Below are 21,145 nucleotides of genomic sequence, written 5' to 3'. Positions count from 1 at the left end.
TCACTCAATCTCATAGTTTTGATCTCTTAGATACCTAGTTACAAAGCAGCTAATTATTTGCAAACAATGATCATTTTCTGTTATTAACTAAATTTGATTACCACATGATTTCATTTTTCTATAGAATCTAATCATTCGAGTTGGGAACAACATTTTCTTGACCATAGTTTTAACTTGTATTGATAAATGAAAAGATAAACAATAATTCGATAATTTGATTTGATTTTATTATTTCATGGTGAACGACTCAATTTTAAAAATAAAAAAACTTGATTTTTTCCCTGGCTAATTTATTTAGATGAGGAAAATATGTTAAATACACAGAAAGTAAATGATGAAGAAAATATACAATCGGAGAGGCAACAATTTACAAACTCTGATGATAAAATACAACATGAAGAAAATGAATTAACTGAAATCACTACTGATACAATGCCAATAGGAGAAAGTGTAGAAAAAAAATGAAACAAGTAGTTCTAGTTCATCAGGTAAGAAATAAGTAAGCAATAGTTTTTGAATATAACGAACGGTAATGATTTATCTTTATCTTTATAAAAACTCAGTTAATCAAGTTATTTGATGTTATGAAATATTGAATCTTATATTTGTATTGTTTTGGATGTTAAAATTAGAGTAGAATATTAACTGTCGATATTTGTACATTTACCATTAAATGAAGGTCGAAATCTTTTCATTATTAGACTAAACTTCTGTTGGGGATGTTAGATCCTCAGAACTCACTTGGGAAAGGACCTAACTTTGTAGTTTTATTTAGAAAATCTGAATTTCTTTGTTTTCGCGCCAAAGGCGCTCTTGTCACCTTCATGTCGTATTTCCCATTGGGAAATATTGTAAATGCTATAGGTCCGTTGCGTTTTTTAGTATGCTATTTAGTAACTCTTCCCAAGGACGGTTTTGTACTGTATATATACGTTTTGAATTGTGTTTGTTGTTATCGCTCGTTTCTGGCTGTTTGCGGAATATACTTCCCCATTCCAAGCTTGGACTTCTCCCTCTAGTTAGCGGGGCTGGGACGCATCAATAGCTAGCTTGTTGGTCTTTGGTCACCGAGTCTTGTTTCTCGTTCGCAGATTAAGTGAACTCGTGATAGGTGAGGCCTTAAGTTCCTGGGTTCGGTATCCGGTAGAGTCGTGGATGTTCATTACCGAGGAGTCTCATACTAACACAAAACAGCTATTCAGTGTTGTCTGGTCTCAGTAACACTCAACATTTCCCATAAAATTCTTATACTGATAGTTAGCAGTTATTTATGGGTGGTAAGCAAGAAACTTTACATATGGTCTTTTTGATAATTGACATTAATCAATAAAGTGTGCCTGGTGCATCCCTTGAGATTCTAACTCGCGTTACAGACAAAGAAGTTACCACTGGGATATTTATGTTAAGACTAACCTACTATAATACTGAGGTGTTTATACTGAGTGGTAATTAATATTGTCTTTATTTAGTCCTCACTATGGTTTCCAGAAATGTCGAATTACTTATTTAAATAATTAGTAATGCACTCACTGCTATCTAATTTCTAGACCCACGAGGCCTAGTTATGTGAGGAATGAGAAAAATATCACCAAATGAATCAGACAACAAATTAATTCAGTGAAAGTTCAGACAAATTCACCTTGACCAAGAATAAATTGACATTAACATTATTCAGACGTATTGTGATATTGATTGTACTATTCTGCATTGTTTCCTTTGCACTATTTAAACTTGTGTTAATTGAATTCGGTTATTCATTTACTCTGAAGAAATGGCTTACATTCAGTCACAAAACACTGGCAAAAATATGTTTATTACTAACTTTCTGTAGATACATGTATAATCAAATAAATGTCAAATAAGCATAATTTAACGCGATATCATTTGAGAATATATTTACTGAAAAAAACATAATGTTTCTTGGAATGGGCATCTCCTTATTGTAATATTAGTAGAACAATATAACTTATATGGAATGGACCATTGTTGTACTGATAGATTTTCTTCTTTGAGAGATATCTTTCCGATAAACAAAAAGGGATCATTCATTAATGAATGTCTATTTTATCATATTGTGTACAAAACCTAAATCTTCTTAATTAGCAATAGAAAGTGGCAAATTGAAGGGTTGTATTGTTTTGATTCTGATCCGAAATCTATAATCCTTGTTTTTTGATACGGTTGAACTTAAAGGTTGTGTTCGCAAAACTCAGGGTAAGTGAAACTGTCAACTCATATCATTTTCTATTACAAGACCTATAAACTAACAAGTTATAAAACACTTCACAATTATATTATTCCGCTCAAACACTTGTCTGTATCACAACACTCGATTAAAGTCTTCCATTTGATATACACATTTATGTCAACATTCCTGCATGAAATATATGTTTTATACTACAAACTGGATTTTGTAATTTCATTACGAAATGTGAAAATTTTTCACAAAATTTAGTCACTGATTTTATAAACTCTTGTGATGATGTGCACCACACATTTGTTACACGTTATGCTTTCTTCAATACTTTTGTTAGATATTTCATTATTGTACTAAGATAAACAACACTGACAATTAAGTTTCTTCACTGTTGTACATTTTTTCAAGCACAATTAGTGGGTATGTAAGTATGTGATGTTTGTTTACGCATCATGAATTGAATAAATTAATGATTTGAGATTATTTTACGTGTAAGTGGTTTGGTAATCACTCGGTTTACTAAAAAAAAAATATATACCCCAAGTCTAAACTATTTGATAAATTCATTTTAAGTCTAAACCTACCAACTTTTTAACAATAACCTTGTCATTTTATTATCTGATTTCTGAAGAAAACTATTCATGGTTTGACCAATAAAAGTAGTGTAGTTACAAACAAAAAATCAGTAAAGCATTCTACAATCGCATCTCCATATTTACTGACTACTTTAATTTATAATACTCAATGTCTTTTCTGTCAAATTAGTTTATTAAGATTCGAATCTTCGAATGAACATTCCTTACCTCTTCTATTTCTATTCTATTTAAAAACGAGCTTTTACTTAATCTACAATTAAATGAAGATTGGATGTAAACCTATTGTTATATTGTTATAGGTCAAGGATAACTAATCAATTATTTAATGTTCTAAATAGTCCTGAATTTACTCAGTCAAAGGATGAAATAAACAGTGAAATGAAAGTTTGCCACCTATATGGCAAATACACTACTTACTTTTAAAATTGATAAATATGATAATATACTACCCAAATCTAGTTTTGACTGGTTAATAATTACCTGAACTCCGTCCGGTGCTGGTGAGTGGCCTATGATCCTCCACAAGGGGTAACCGGCGTAAGTAAGTAATAATCACCTGAAGTTGATACCATTCTTATCCAGTCACTAATTACTAATTGTTGAATGTATGCATGGTTGTCACAGTTTAAACTGTTGAATTCTAAAATGTAATAACTCATAAGTTAGTGCTAAGATTTCATATTTGCTAATTAGTTGTTTGTATTAAATCTTATGTTAATTTTATCTTACAGATACATAAATACTGAATCAATGGGAAAGATTAGAATGATTTTGTATACCTTTTTTATAAAAGATCAAATGTACTACAATTCAATTGTTATTTATTATAATAAAGATTTTTACAAATGATTCTAGTTTGTTTTGATGAGTTAAGCACAGAGTGCTATTATTGTTCTAGTGTTTTGCTAAAAGAAAATATTTTTAGTTTCATCGCTTAGCCCATTTGTCGTATTGTGTCTCATAAGTTTTTTACTCTTTGTAAACTACTAAGTTTTGATAGTCAATTTTCAAATATTTATTGTTCAATAAACTTCATCTTTTAAATAACGACATACAGTTTGGACCATTGTATGGAGTGGAATCATTTGTTGATTTTAATTGAGAACAGTCTATTAAATATTTTACAATCAAAGAATTTTGTGCGAATAAGTGTGTTCACTACTTACTCAAGTCCCAAACATATTTCTTACTTTACTAACTTCTGTTACTCCTATTGGAACATAGACCTCCCACTAACATGATGTATCCAATTCTATCCTGCACAATCCTTTCTAGTTGTTTTCAGTTGCTATTCATCATTTTGATATCTGCTTCGAATTCTGGACGCAGTGTGTGCTTTGATCTTCCTTTTTCCGTTTACATTCAGGATTCCAAATTAGTACTCGCCTCATGGTGCAGTTTGATGATTTTCACAATGTATGTCCTATCAGCACCAGCGTTCTGTGGGAGAGAACAAACTAGCTTTCATCTGAGGAGGAAATTAGGGAAAGACGATGGAAATTGATAGGATATACATTACGCAAATCATCAAGCTGCGTCACAAGGCAAGCCCTAACTTGAGATCCTGAATGGAAGGGGAAAAGAAGAAGGCCAAAGAACACATTACATCAGGAAATAGAGTCGGATATGAAAAGGATGAATAACAAGTGGGAAGGGTTGGAAAGGATTGCTCAGGACAGGGTTGGATGGCGAATGCTGATGAGCGGCCTATGCTGTTTCACGAGGAGTAACAGGCGTAAGTAAGTAAGCAATGTCTTATCCACTTTCAGCGTCTTTTCTTAATTTCCTCTTTATCTGAAAGCTGGTTTGTTCTCTCACAGTAGGCTGTTGCTGATGGTATCCGGTCAACGGACACTCAGCATCTTACATAGACGATTGTTCATAAATACTTGTTCTGTTTTGATGACGGTTATGGCATTTTTCGAAGTCTCAGCTTCGTACGATAGAACTGTATTGACGTTCGTATTGAAGATTCTAAATTCGATGTCGGTTGACAGACAGTTGTTTTGAGTTTCATGTTCTTCAGTAGTGAGAATGTAGACCTTGCTTCCCAGGTACATTTCAAATTTACAACCTCATCTAAATCTTCATCAAGTGTGATTAAGTTGGTGTTCCATGTGTTATATTTTTGGATCTTGCTTTTACCCAAGTGTATGTTGAGGCCCACTGCTGTAATGGCCGCTACTACACTGGTTGTCATGACTTGAACTTGTTGGTGTGTATGGGATAGAAGGACTTAATCATCTGTGAAGTTGCATCCAAATTGTCCGTTGTATTCCGTACTTTCCTCAGATGTGGAGGTCTTCATAATCCAATCAACCACCAGAAGAAAGAGGAAGAGAGAAAGTAATCAGCCTTGTCTGACTTTGGTACACACTTGGAGTGCATCTATCAGCTGTTCTCCATGCACGACATTGCAGTGTAGTCCGTCGTATGAATTCCAGATGATAATGACGATCTACTCAGATGTACCAGAGTGTTGAAGTAGACTCCACAAGATTCTCCAATCCATGCTGTCAAATGCTCTCATAGTCAGGGAAGTTGATGTGTAGTGACGAATTCCATTCAACTGATTGTCCAAAGATTATACGTAGTGTCGTGATTTGGTTTGTGCACGACCGATCATTATGGAATCTAATCTGTTTATCTCGAAGTTGGGCGTCTACTGAATCTTCATCCAGCTTGATAACACTGTTGAAAACTTTTCCTGGCACCGATAGTAGTGTGATGCCTCTGTAGTTCTCATACTTGCCAAGACCTTTCTTTATTATCTTAACGAGGTATCCTCCCTTCCAGTTTGTCGGCAGTTGATCACTCTTTTGAATCTTTCTGAATTGGATGTTGGGCATCTTTGAAGTTACTTCTATGTGTGACTTCAGTGCTTCAGTTAGTATGTTGTCTGGTGCTGCTGCTTTCCCACTCTTGATTTGTCTAATAGCCATCCTGATTTCTTCGATCGTTGGTGGAGTGACAGTAATATGAGTGTTTGTGTATACTGGCTCGGTGTCTGGTGGGTTCAATGGGGTCGATCCATTCAATAGTTCTTCAAAGTGTTCTACTAACATGTTCGTCTGTTCTTGAATCTCAGTGACTGCTTTGCCTTATTTGTCCTTGACTGGTTGCTCTGGTTCACCATATTTCCCTGCTAGTTTCTTCTTCGTGTCACACATTTGTCTCATGTTTCCTACTGCAGTTTTTTCCGCTGTCGGTGCTAGCTCGTCCACACTTTCCCACTTGTCGGCCCTAATGCTCTTCATTACTTGCTTGTTTACTTCTGTGTATTCAGCTTGAGCCTTGAATTTATCTGTTCACGTCCAACTGTTGTTCATTGCTGTCTTCTTGTTCTTCCTTTCTTGAATCTTGACCAGGGTTTCGACAGAGATCCATTCCTTATGATGATGCTTCTTATGACCCATTACCTCGTGACACGTTGAAGTTAGCGCTTCTCTGATCCATTTCCAGTTCCTTCTTCTTTGAGTAGATCTTGTAATGCTTGGAACCTGTTTTTATGAGCTATCTTGAATTCGTTGAGTTTGTTAGTATCTCGTAAGAAGGCTGTATTGAACCTTTTGTAATAACGATTTTTAATTAGCACAGGCTGTAAGCGGCTGACAAGATCCAGACGAAACAAAATGAATTCATTCATTTGGTGTCGTTTGCTTGTATCTTCCTATTAATGTTTAGGACTGCAATTGATCATTCTCTTGTTGGCATATATACATCCTTTGCGGATTGCCTCGACATTGCCTTAAATCACAAGCTTTATAAGCAAAGATGGATAGTGGCTAACAGTGGAATCCAGGACCGCGTTTCGTCTCACTTGAGACTCTTCGGCTGAATGTACCTGCATCTCGCAGTTGGTGTTCACTCTGGGACTCCAACCCGGTACCGTTCTCTTCAAACGCCACCGCATTGTCTACTTAGCTACTGACTCAAACCCATACTGATGATAATCATGTACTCACTATTGAATAGCTTTGAGATGGATTTCCTGGAGTTCTGTTGAGAAGCTGTGAGCAGTGGAGTCCAATACATGTTGACTAAAGACAGTTATCCACCTCAGATAATGGATGAATGAATTAATTGTTTAGAACATGAAAGTGTAATTCAAATGAAGTAGTTTTTATGAGTGATAACGGTTTAGGAATATTGTAGATAATTTCTTTATGCATTCAGGTAAGAATTTATGAAAACTATAGGAAGATGGAAAATATTTTGAGATGAACTCAATAAGACGTAATAATATTTAAATGAAAAATTATCAAGAGAATTAAAGATCAACCACAGAAATTTTGAAATACAAAGGTCGGGTTGTAGCCATCTATGCTTCTTTTTAATTCATGGGGAGAATCAATTATAAGAAAACACCTATTCATACCTCAGTTTTTTTGAAGAACTAAAGGTCGGTCTCATAAATAAGTTTTTTTTAATGACAGTCATAGTTGACTTCAAAAGATTCAGAGGAAAATTTGATGGCTAGTATTTTTACAAGTATAAATAAACTGTGATAATGAAATGGAGATCATGACCCATTAGATAATAAGCTGTCTGAAAAATTCGACGAATCTCTACTTCTAAAGCCTGTGGTTAAAAAGAAGCATACATTACGTAATCCAGTCGATCTAGTGATGCTAGTTTGATGTTGGTTACTATTGGGAAACTAAACATTCAGATACTTCTCTACTTTCAACCAATACATGGCTATCTCTGTTAATATGCTTTCTTGATCATATTAAATAATTTTCATAACAAACTTTTGAGCGCATAATCATCAACAATTTAATAGCTAGTTTCTATCGTGGACCTATATCATCTAGAAAATTATTGAAAACCACTGAGGATTTGTTTCACCCTAATTTATAGCTTCTCAACAACGCGTATTTTTAATCCTGTATAAATTGCGCTTGTGGGAATCAACTTCTCCAAATGATCTTAGTCTATCATTAGAACCGTTTTTGTAATAAATAAATCCCCACAAACATCAAATTTAATGGTGTTTTTATGTTTTGTTTTCTTAAAGTAGTTTCTGGATTAGTCATAAAGTTAATGCACTGATTTAAATATGCATATGGAATTAGTTATATTGATATTTATATTATTGAATACAGTATCTTTATTAGTTTCTTATTTGTCCGTTTAAACCATCTTTTAATGAAATTAGCATCTATAAAGCTCTTTAGATAATAACAGAAAAAGAATATTTTGAATTTCATTACTAATGTAATTTAGTTTCTATAATGAAACTTTACTGAAATATGCATATAGTAAAATAATCCATAACTGATATTCATCAAAATTAATAATTTACAGTTTTTACCACTGTAGATTCATTAACAAGTTAACGTCAATACTGATCATCTCTTAGTGAATACACTGAATTCATAGTTATATACTCTTCATTGGTTAAATGTTCTAATCCAATTTGTGAATATTTCAAAGATAATAATGTACGACATTTTATGCAGATATTTCCAAGATCCAGCTGACATATACTACACGCATGTAAATTTTCAGAATATTGAGAAGCATTCTCTATCGGCTTTTGTTTTTTTGATGAATAACATCCTTTACTGCACCGAAAACATGTAATACGTTTGATACTAAGTCCTGCTAAAACATGCTTCGTTTTTAGATTATTTGTAAAACAACGACCATGTTTATCAGTAGTGTCTCCCGATGTATATTTGAAGTCATTAAAAAGTTTACGATTATTTCGTATATGAGCGCGTAACCATGATGCCCGCTGATTTGATCTTTCTGGATAATACCAAATCATTATTATATGACGCAATCTCATAATATATACCTGGTACATAAAAGTAATGTATATAAATTACATAATCACAGTATGATTATAGTCAATATAATAATAATGGCTGAACATTGTAACCAATCGGCTTATTAATAATTCAGTCTGCTGGGTATGTGAATTTCATGACGAGAAACTCTGTCTCTTTCTTTTAAGTTCCACAATAATGAATAATTATGTCTTTTAGGTCTACTCATCATACATGACAAAATTGAGCTATTTAAGACATTTATTTAGAAAATCTATTATATATACAATTAAATAAATCCCTTTTAAAAATTACAACCCAGTATTTGTTTTCAATCTATCCACTACTATCAAAAACTAATTATTGTTGTCATTTGTTTAGTAGTATATAGTGATAATTCGTTAAGGTGATAGCTGAATGGTGAACTTACTTATCAGTTATCATTTAGACCCTTAAACTTTGTAAATATGGTTGGAATGTAGATTATATAGGACCTGCTTAAAGCTATATAGGAATTATCAATCAAATAAGAATAGAGCTGTCCAGCTAATTTATTCTAAAAAGTAATTTCTCCAAGTTCTAGCTATGCATAGTCTTACATAAGACTTATAACATAATAAAAAAGGATAATTAATTGTTTTCTTTTTATTTATATTTCTTACTTGCGCGGGCTATCTACAATCCGAAAATTCTGTTTAATTCTCAGCGATTTAAGTTTTTTAAACCTGATGATTATTGTCTTACTTACTTACGCCTGTTGCCCTTTTGTCGAGGAGTATGAGCAGTAATACTCCTAAAATGAAATTCACTTACACTGAACTTTATCTACTCTACAAAAGATCAGCTGTTCAATATATTTGTCAAAACTGATATAAATGAAGCGAAATCGCAAAGAATCATGTATGGAATATTATTATCAGTATTGGGTTGTAGAGCTTATTAAGTTTTCGATTAAGATCATAAACCGATTGATGTTAAACCACCATTGAAAATCTGGAAGCACCGCATAGCCGTTTCGTCCTATTGTGGGACTCCTTAGCGGTGTACATCCACGATCCTGCTCACAGGATCCAAACCTAGAACCTTCGGTCTCATGCTTAACCTCTAGACCACTGAGTTGGCCGACATCCAACGCTGTCAATATCTAACCTCAACCAATCCACAAAATTGCGCAACCGTCTTCCATTGTATTGATCTAGATACCTGTCTCTACCTGATATGGATTAGCTCCAATGGTTCACAGACTATATTTTCATTGAGAAATCTTACAATTGAATTATTACGATAAGTTAAGTCGTTACACAAACATTTACATATTTTAATGTGAATCATACTTACTTCAATTAATTGGCTTATAATTGTTAGAACTAATAATGTTATAACGATTATATAATTATTGAAATCCTGTGAACTTAATATTGGGTGACAGACTGTAACATCATTATTAATTAATGTATCTTTTGGGTGAATTAGTAAATCGAGTATATTTCTTACAATATTTGCATAAAATGTACCACTAACAATAATTGGTTGAGACGGAATTTTATTGAATATTGCAGAACTGAGATTTAAATATTCATCATTTTGAGAATATCTTGTTCTAGACTGAATGAAATCATTTGAAATTAAAGAGGTTAAAGAAAGTAAAGAATTGTGTATAATATGAATAAGTAATATGATTATAATAATTAAAATTATCCATACATTAAACAATGTGTTTGAACATTTCATTTTATTCTTTTCATTGTGACTCCAACTGAAACTAGTTAATAATTTATAATGCTTCGATTCATTATGTGTAAGTGGGAACGTTGAAGGAATTCCTTGTTGAATTGCTTGTTTCTCCTGAATATTAAAAAAAACGTATGTCATTTCATGGATAAATAGTCTTAATCTATATTCGTAAAATAGCACAAATATATATATATATGAAAACCTGACTAGTGTTTACTACTGTTTCATATATAGAAGTGAATAATGTTTGGGTTAATGTGGTTGCTTTTCTTCAGTCACCTATAATCTCTATGTGACAGATTTTATTCAGAAAGAATAAATTTTCTAACATTTAGCTATTCTAAAGCTTGAATGAATATCTTGCACTACCTATAGTTGTACTCATACGTTAAGTATAAAGTAGATTTGCAACTTATTAAGTAAACATATTTTCTTCAATGTCTAAAACTCTTTAGTAGTTTCCGGTACATCAAATAAAGTGTCTCTATTCGTCTGGAATCTATTTTAAAATAGCAGTAAATAAGAATATTATCGAAGCATAAAAAGTGGTATGACTGGAGAATTACTTTTAACATTCGAAGATTCATCACTAATGGTGAGTGACAAAAGTGATTACAAAACAGAATCGTATCAGTGAACAGTGGCACGGTTAGATTTTCTTAATATTCATGAACTCTTAACAAATTTATCTGTATTACACATTACATTCACATCACATACATTCATCTTTGTTATATTAATTGATAATCTCACTTTCTTGTTATTAAGTTAATCACCACTTGTGTGTATCAGTTTTTACACATGGATGCTAGAATTTAAAATATTTACTACATAGTTATTGGGGAACAATAATATCAATGTGGAAATGATTCAAGCAGTGTCAAGACTGAGTAAGCATATAGTACAAAAATCAAATCTCTCAATCTGCTTAGCTGAACGCAGAGTACACACAAAGTAAGTATATCTCTGGAAAAATGAATTCATTTGACTAACCAAACTTCAAAATACCACAGAATAACGAAAGGTATTAAGACGATGAATATGAACTAACTAGGATTAAATAAATGTAGACTAAAAAGATGAAAGATGTGACACATCCGAACCAATGTAATCTATTTTATTCTATGTCATCTAAAGTCCATCATCACTTGTTTTTAACAACTGGGCACCTACAAAAACTTGTATCTGTATTACTACAAAAGGACATAATTAATAACTACTTTTACACATATTAGAATCAGGTTGTCGTCTGTCTACTCTTGATTTTTCTCTCACTACTTCGTCTTGAAACCCGCTGATCAATACCACCTGCCTAGTCACCAATCAGAATCCTAATTTTAATTTGGCCTGTTATTTACTTTATGGCTTAATGTTTCTGACTTGACCAATTGCAAACCCGATCTGGATAATTTACTTTGTGTTAATGACTACGATCTTGCTGGTTCACCATTCGCTAGCTCCTCTCTATATCTAGCCTTGAGTTCAGAAGTAACAACCAGCCTTTATGATATTTATATTTTAAACAGACATAGTTTATATACAGACATACTAGACAGCATGAAATATAACAATGTTTCATGAACAAACAGGAAGTGCCTAGGAATATATATATATAGTATTCTAATTATAAAATGTTATAATTCTCTCTAATTACAGCTCCGCTGTTCTAATTGCTTAGTAATTTTAGACACCAATTCACTCGGTAAGTCCCTAAATCAGAACACGATTGAACAGGAAAGAAATTATATTCCAAATAACAAGGTTAGATGGAAGTAAGAAGAATAATGGGAAAAACGTTAGTATATTTATCGTTTTTACATAAGAAGATTCTATAGTGTTCTCCGAGTATCGACTAGCACTGATTGTTTAAGAATTCACCAATCAAAGTGCGTCAACGCAATCGTGTATTGAGCATGCTTTAATCCAATCTATGTCTCGCTAACACAAAGTGATTATACAACGAAATTATAATGAATAATAATTCGAGAAACCGGTTTCAACCTCTACAATATTTGTTCTGTTCTAACTTTTACCAGATTAATTAATACTACATGCTAAAACTGAAGTCTTAATACAATCAATCTAATGATAACAAACATCTTACTAAACAATCTTCAACACTGTGGCATAGATACCAATCATAATCACATTTATAAATTTTTTCATGAGTAAATCAATGATAAAATGATTAGTAACTAAAATCAATCTGATGCTTCTTTTGTTTTAATTATTAAATATCATATTACCTGCTGAATATATTCTGAAGTTATATAACTATTCTCAAATGTTATTTTACTCAACCATAAATTTCTAAATACAATTGCTTTTATTAATAATTGTGTCATAGTAACCAATGACCATAAAAATAAAAACCATGAAATAGATAATTTCATAACTTCAATATCATTCATAAAACTACTAATTTGTTTGGAATCAGTAATTTCATCATACATTTTATAAATCATTTGTTGAAATTCATTAGAATTCATCATTATTGTTGTTATATTCTCTTGTCCAATAGTATTGAATATCTTTTCTATTTTATCATTTAAATCCTTTTTCAATGTAATATTTAAATGATTATAATTATCACATTCATTAGTAGATATTTGCATTGAATTACATAGATTATTTTTATAAAATATTATGTAATCACATGAATTATTCATGGTATTTAATTCATTCATACATAACAAATATGCTTTATTAAAAAAATTTCGACACAAATTATAAACCTCATTAGTATTTTTACATGAATTATGTATAGATTCAATCCATATATTATTATTATTTATGATTTGAATTAATTTTAATGTAAATAAATGAATATTCAATAATATTTGACGTATATTATATAACATAGAATTATATTCATTTATTAAATGTTCAATTGAAATCTTTACTTTATCCAATAATAAATGATTTAATTTGTTTAAATTAATTACATTGAAATAAGTAATACAATGAAATAAACATTTTAATATTTCAAAATGATTTAAAATATTTAAAATGAATTCGAAAATAATTATATAAGTAGCAAACATTAATAATAACCATTTTATATAATATGTAATTGAATAAGATAATACCAATAATGTAATACATTGAACATCGAATGAAAAATTCAATATTAAAAATATGATCATATAAATACTGAATAATATTGATATATATAAATTATAATCTAATATATTAATCAATAAATAATCAATAATAATTATTATTATTATAGTCATTATTAATTGATATAAACAATGATAAAAGATTTTTAATAAATTATTATTATTGAATTTAATTAATAAATAATTATAATAATAATAATTCCATTTTTATATTTTAATAAAATACAAAATTTATTATAAATATTGAAATATAAATCAATGAAGTAATGAAATGGTATACAAAAATAAATAATTTTTGTAAATTATTTAATTGTTTATATTTATTATATTTTTGTTCATTAATATAATCAATATTTTCTATTGCAGTTAATTCCATTGGTGTTGAAGATGATACAGGAAGATTGATCAATTGATGTGTATTGTCTTGTTGTTCATTTATAATTTTAATGACTGCATTATTATTATTATTATTATTATTATTATTATTATTATTATTATTATTATTAGAATATATATTATTATATTCATATTCTGGTTTATATGTTTTATCAGATTGTAAAATTATCCTATCATATTCAATTTGTTCTTTATTTGTCAAATATGATTTTAAGGTAGTCATAATTCATTGAATCTAATTATTTGTTAGTTATGAATGTATTAAGTAAAATATATAAGTAACATTTAAAAAAATTAATGAATGTATATGTTATTGAAAATCGATTGTCGATTCAATCAATATTGGGTCACATGATCAAGCTGTTATATAGTAATAGCAATAATAAGAAGAAGAATGAAGTATTGTAATCTATAAACGGAAGAGTTATTTATATTTTTTTAGTAAACGGAATACATCCATTAAGAAATTAAATAGGAAAAGTTAGTTCAGTGAAGAGTTCTCGTTTTTCGGTGAATTCATTTTCAAAGCTGTACAATCGCAAATATATATAGTTACTTAACAGGATAATAATAATAATAATGATACTGATAATAAACTTTTTTTAGACATACTGACAGTGAGGTTAAATAAACAAAGGTATTAAAAAGGTTTTTTTATTTAACCTCACTGTCACCATGCCTAATAGAAGTTTATTATCAGCATTATTATCATCCTGTAAAAATAAGTATATATATATTTGCGATTGTACAGCTTTGAAAATGAATTCGCCGGAAAAGGAGAACTCTTCACTGAACTAATCTTTCTTGTTTATTTATTTATATAATACAATAGTATGTTTGAAATGTTAAGTTGAAAAAGAAGACCAAAGATGGTTTCAATTTCAAAAGTTGAAATTTATGAAAATGTTATCATTTTGAAATAAGAAAACTTTGTATTATTGTACATCAACGTTAAGAAGCATATAATTAAAGTAAAAATAAATTTCAAGAATGAATAGAAAATTCTTATTATAATTTTTGAGTCTAAATCGGTTACAATATACACATGCTACTTTAGATCTTTAATCTAACTAATATGGAATTGGAAAGAGTGATAGTTGTTAGAAAGGTTTGGTCCCGAAAACTGTACACACATTATACGTTTATAAATATTTTAACAATCCAGACAAAGATATGTGAGTAGAGATCTTGGCAACATGAATAATTAATTTGCATGAAGAGCAAGACTAGTTTGAGCAACTTACCTACCAGTGGCATTCAGTCGTGCGATCTCTTCGATGTTTGTGACATATGTCATATTTGTACTCATCCAGTCTATCAATGCTAGATGCGATTTTTGCGTAATTTCGAGTTCATTTACACTCTGAAACCTATGTAGCAACCCTGATTAACCTTCATATATCAGATACATAGTATATTTTATTTTTCTGCCTAACAAGATTTGTTCTTAGTCAAAACAGCTAACAGATGAATTCCAAGTAAGGACCGGAGTCAGACAAGGCTGTTTACTCTCTCCCTTCCTTTTTCTTCTGGTGGTCGACTGGATTATGAAGACCTCGACATCTGAAGGAAAACACGGGATACAGTGGACAGCTCAAAATCAATTAGACGATTTGGACTTCGCAGATCACCTAGTCCTCCTATCTCATACACGCGAACAAGTGCAGATGAAGACAACACATGTAGCAGTAGCCTCGGCATCAGTAGGTCTCAACATACAAAAGGGGAAACCAAGGTTCTCAAATACAACACAGAGAACAGCAATCCAATCACATTTTATGGCGAAATTCTGGAAGATGTAGAATCGTTCACATACCTGGGAAGCATCATCGATGAACAAGGAGGTTCAGATGCAGACGTAAATGTGAGGATTGACTGACAAAGCAAGGACCGCATTCCTACAATTGAAGAACATATGGAACTCAAAACAACAGTCAATCAATATGGAAGTGAGGATCTTCAAGACGAATGTTAAGACAGTCAGTTCTACCATACGGAGCTGAAACTTGGAGAACTACTATTAGAATCACCAAAAATGTACAAGTATTTATCAACAATTAACTACGTAAGATACTCTATATCCGTTGGCCGGATACCATCAGCACCAGCGTTCTGTGGGATAGAACAAACTAGCTTTCATCTGAGGAGGAAATTAGGGAAAGACGATGGAAATGGATAGGGTATACATTACGCAAATCATCAAGCTGCATCACGAGGCAAGCCCTAACTTGAAATCCTGAATGGAAGGGGAAAAGAGGAAGGCCAAAGAACATATTACATCGGGAAATAGAATCAGATATGAAAAGGATGAATAACAAGTGGAAAGGGTTGGAAAGGATTGCTCAGGACAGGGTTGGATGGCGAATGCTGATGAGCGGCCTATGCTGTTTCACGAGGAGTAACAGGAGTAAGTAAGCAAAACCGTTTGGTGTGCTCCGTAAACTTATTAGTCATTTAGAATTAACAGAACTGATCATCACTAATAATTATTGAACAACCAAATGATATCAAAATATTCTGCCAACGTCTGTCGTCTATAATATACGAAGTTTTAGTAAATGACGTGGGACATAAAAAATAGTGATTGATGTTACGACCACACATCTCATTGAAAAGTCAATGTACTTTATATAGGGTCCCATGGGGCATTTAATGTGTATTATGAAGCCATAGTAGTTAACAAAATCTTTCTTATTACTCTAAAGTCATTAATTGTTCAAATGATTTGTTTTTATCAGATAATGAAAAGACTAGGGGTGAATAGATAAATTAATGTTGTCTAAGAAAAAGTACTTATTTAGTCAGAAGATTTGTTTAGTTTATTCACTGCAAATATTTAATTCATCAGCGGAGACATTCTGAACACAAAAGATCCCTGAAAAGTCGTTTCTTTCAATAGCATCATGCACCCACAGTCCAGTACGAAATTGAACGCAGAACATACCTGACTCGAATAGCACATAATATCGTTGGACAACTCATTCGGTTACCAGTTGTCTGTATTTACTACTTCCTTCAATCCTTACCATTGCTCAACTTCCACTTACAATACAGACACTTTTAACTGGTCTTTCAGTCTCCATTAGTACTGAGCAAATATATCATACTCTGATAACATATCATTCTGAATATTGCTAGACTGTTAAAAAATACATCTTCCCATACGATTAAATTAATCTGTTGATTAGATGTTTATGAAAACAGTTAATTGATACACTTCAAAAATTCTAGTACATCAAAGTTTACTTATCGCAGAATCTAGTTTCAATGAAGGGATTTTTTAATTAATTCAAGAAGTCATTTTCCACATATTTTAGATTTTATATACACCAGAGAAAAATTGTTCATTGATTACAATGTCATTTTATCATAGACTTTTAATAAGCAATGAACACACTGCATGTAAGTGTTGGTCAACAAATGATAAGGATTAATTTAGATTTTCTTGGTTCACGTACACATAGTTAACAAACCCTCTTTGATGGTGGTCATCTGAGTTGGATGCACTACAATTTATAGATGTCATCTAGTTATTAATATTTATGTGTAGACATATGTGAATGTGGGCTAGTATCAATAATATGAGTGTTCATGACAACGCTTGTTCTTCAATACTCAATATGATGTACCATGTCAATGTTAGCAAGGATCTCCGTAATCTTTTTCTACAAAATATAAATGAGGCATTTATTAATTTTCATCCCTATGTATTGATTGTTTGAGTCATCGTACTGATGTTTAGAACGGATCAATTACAGTCCTAAACATCATTGAGAAGATCAAAACAACCAATATATAGGGATGAAAATTAAGATTTAGCAAATTGCATCGGTCAATGGCTATCCGGACTCAGTGGCTAAGTGGATAACATGATGGCATTTGACGCGAAAGGCATTGGGTTCGAGTCTCGGAGTGGATAGTAGCTCGGATGCTGTCAGTGCATGAAGGTATATAGGGACACCGAATACATATTTGCTACACAAGTCACTTGATTTGTGTGTGGGCTGTGATAAGACCCAGGTGCCCAGACCGAAGCAGGTGGTTTTCTTGGGGGGTCACACCCGGAACCTTCGACTTAAATATCTGATTCACAAGGCAGTGAAGCGATGTCAAGAAATGCAGTCTCATGGTAGCCCGTGGCCAATAATTTGATCGTATGCCATTTGTTCCTTCATGATCCTAGAGCCCATGTGCACGATTGGTTTGGAACCAGGGTTTTCCAACTCTCCTAGATAGATCCTGCATATCCACAGATTTGGTTAAAGCGCCGGGTATTCAGTCGACAAGTCCCAGATAGGATGTATCGCGCGTCCTTGATTCCACTGCTAGCCACTATTCATCTCTGCTTAGAAGCATTTATTAGTTGTTAATCGGTTAAAATAATTACTATTTTGTTTATTTTTTACTTAAAAGATAATGGGGTTTTGTAGTATTTATGATATATATATAGTCATAAAAGTAGGTTTACTATATGGTTTTTGCTTTTTACTAACTCTTGCTAGCCACTGTAATAGAAATTATTTACAAAGCATAGCCGTCTAATCATATTTTTCTTTTTTCACATGTACATTTATTCTATTTCGGTTGATTAACCAAACTACTTTGTTATTCATAGATCATCTGTTTTAGTTACGATACGATACTGTTAGGGAAAAGAAAATGCATATGCTCTTGTGTTTAAATCTATGAAGTATTCTTAGAGTTTGAAATTTATCAGTAGTAAATGAGATGTGTTTGGGCCTAAAATTTATTGATTGAAACTTAGTTGTTAAAACTACTTAGATATAACTTTCGAGATGAAGCATATATAGTTTAAAGACAATTCACATACTAGAATCACAACAGTATCTCAGAGATCAATCAATTTTTTTATATTCTTACAAGACAGAATAGCTTTGTTTGATAATAGAAAACATTTTATTAACGTGTTTACTGGGGTTTTTTAATATTTAACATACATATTGTAACAGATTGTTGTCATATTGTTGAAATAAATGATTTTTCGAGTATTGAAATTTTGAATATTTGGACCATTTGTAAAAACATCACATGTCTTTTTCTGTTAGTTTATCAGAAGATTTTATTGAACTATGCTTATTTATTTGTAAATAGCGTGCATTGATATACTCTTTTTCTTCATCTGTTGAATAATGTTCAAAATCTACTTCAATAGACATAGAAAACATTGGTGTACGACATAATAAACATATATGATTCAAGGCTATTTGACATGCACGACAAAAATAAGCATCACATTCTTCACAACGTGTGAAATTCTGTTTAAATTCAACTTTTTTTGATGGATTCCCATCACTACCACAAAATGTACAAATAATGCGTTGAACTCCGAATAACTTAAGAAAATATGCTACACGTGGATTACGGCATAAATATCTTCCAAATCGTGACAAATTTTGTGATCGGTGATTTGAAGCGATATCTATTGTTTTAATTTTGTGTATAATACGATTATATAAGCCACGGTTATTTCTTATATGTATACGAAGCCAGGCTGCACGTCTAGCTGCTGTCTTTGGATAGTACCATATCATGATGACATGTCGTAAACGCATAATATACACCTAAGAAAATAATAATAACAGTTTAATTAAGGTAAAAATTTGTGATGAAAGATTATATTGTGCACAAATTCTGCCTTAATTATATCATAAATGCCATTACCAAGGACAGTGACAAATCTGAGAACATGGAGTTCACTCTTTAATAACAAATGATATCTTGCGGAACATAACTCCCTACTAAAGTACACCGGTTCTCTCTGCCTACTTTATGACAAAATAAGTTATTACCAGGGGTATAAAACTGAGGAACTAGTAATCCGATGGTACGTTTTATTTACTCGTGACTTTGTATGTCAACACCATGACTTGACTTGGACATCTCTAGGATTTCTCAATTTTACAAGCACCTGCTAGAGTATTTGTATAATCCGGTTAAAACCTTTACACATCAGGACATGTTGATTCCTAATTTTTATTTGTTCCACTTTAACTAACTTAAGTAAGAATGTAGTTACTAGTACAAGTGAGTTAACATCGCGTATACTGTGTTTTAATGTTAATTTGTTGACATATATTCAGGCTAGACCGTAAATAGTTCAGGAGTGACTTCCCAGATTGTGATTCAAGGTACTCCTGCTTCCGAATCTAAGAACACAGTAGTTCCCTTCAAAGTGAAAGTAAGACTTTCTGATCAGTATCAGCTAGAACGAAACCTAACCTCATGGTTCCTTATATACTACCGGAAGGCACTAAATACCAGACACATAGTCTCTTTTTCTTCGCATGCTTTTAAAAATCAATCATGTCTTAAGAAATGAATCACAATAAAGCAGGAAATCAAGTAAAGAAGCGAAGTATGGTAAATAAAACAAGATCCACGGAACGATTAATAAATAAATTGATGTTTTGTCGATCGTTGTATTATATTCAACTCTAGACTTATGTTGACAAAATATCTTACTTACCTTTTACCCTATCTATGAAGACTCCTGAAGAAATGTCTATTATAAAATGAAAATTCAGAATTTTATTGTTTATCTAAACGATTTTATGAATACAAACTTCACACAGAAATAAGCTACAAATCACTAACAAACGAACATCTGATATTTCACAGCAGAATCATAACACAACCTGCAGAATGTAACTTCATTAAAATTTAAAGTCACTTATTCTTCTGAAAAATACTGGTTTGAACAGGTCTAATATTGTTACTTAATAGTGTAACTATAAAATAAAAATTATTCTAATTAAGCCAATGTGAACTATGAATTTTAAGGGAATATCTTAAGTTACAGTGCCCCACTCGCCATTACAATAAACTCACAACTGTGTTATTCATAAAGGTTTGTGTAAATAAGTTAAATTAAAACTTAACTACTAATTTACAATTGATTGATCAGTGTCATGTATGTCAGGCCCTTCTTAGTTCAGATCGAATCCTATCGACCAAGTTGCAATGTGACTACTAGTGTAGGCGACATGACATTGCGTGCACTATGTTGAGATAAGATGATCGTTGGAGGTAGTTGCGACCCAGATAGCTCAATGGTAACGTCTCTGACTATGAAGCTGGGTGATATGGGATCGAATTAGTCAGGGGGCATCAGTCCCTTCAACTTTACAGGTACATTTGCTGAGGAGTGTCAAGTAGAACGAAACCAAGGTCCAGGGTTTCCTTTTGACTACCACCAACCACCATCTTATTTTAACTACTATTATTTATAATTCACTTATATATTAGAGCTTTGAAGATTAGTGTTTAAACAGATGTCCCCGGTGTTTCAGATACTTTGCATTA

General features: G+C 31.8%; 3 protein-coding genes across 3 annotated transcripts in view; 1 reads left to right on the top strand and 2 right to left on the bottom strand.

Annotated features, from left to right (window-relative positions):
* NME8 (Thioredoxin domain-containing protein 3) overlaps positions 1-3,641 on the top strand; it is a 31,204-nt gene extending 27,563 nt beyond the window's left edge. Inside the window, exon 16 of the mRNA XM_035732843.2 lies at positions 299-3,641. Within this exon, the coding sequence (XP_035585708.2) occupies positions 299-465 (167 nt within the window). The 3' untranslated portion in view covers positions 466-3,641. The remainder of the gene's footprint in view (positions 1-298) is intronic.
* Positions 3,642-8,028: 4,387 nt separating this feature from the next.
* DCST2_2 (DC-STAMP domain containing 2) lies at positions 8,029-13,882 on the bottom strand (the record flags this gene model as incomplete). The annotated part of the gene is made up of 4 exons (XM_035732842.2): positions 8,029-8,599; positions 9,909-10,415; positions 12,551-13,457; positions 13,878-13,882. The coding sequence occupies 4 exons, from the start codon at positions 13,880-13,882 to the stop codon at positions 8,138-8,140; spliced, it is 1,881 nt and encodes a 626-aa protein (XP_035585707.2). The 3' UTR covers positions 8,029-8,137.
* Positions 13,883-18,759: 4,877 nt separating this feature from the next.
* Positions 18,760-21,145, bottom strand: part of DCST2_1 (DC-STAMP domain containing 2) — an 87,704-nt gene continuing 85,318 nt past the window's right edge. The window contains exon 13 of the mRNA XM_012938717.3: positions 18,760-19,404. Coding sequence (XP_012794171.3) covers positions 18,868-19,404 — 537 coding nt within the window. The 3' untranslated portion in view covers positions 18,760-18,867. The remainder of the gene's footprint in view (positions 19,405-21,145) is intronic.

Source organism: Schistosoma haematobium, chromosome 1 (genome assembly GCF_000699445.3).
Source record: "Schistosoma haematobium chromosome 1, whole genome shotgun sequence".
In the NCBI taxonomy this organism is placed as follows: Eukaryota; Metazoa; Platyhelminthes; class Trematoda; order Strigeidida; family Schistosomatidae; genus Schistosoma; species Schistosoma haematobium.
Note: the sequence above shows the minus strand (reverse complement) of the source record. Positions and strands in the feature narration are given on the sequence as shown.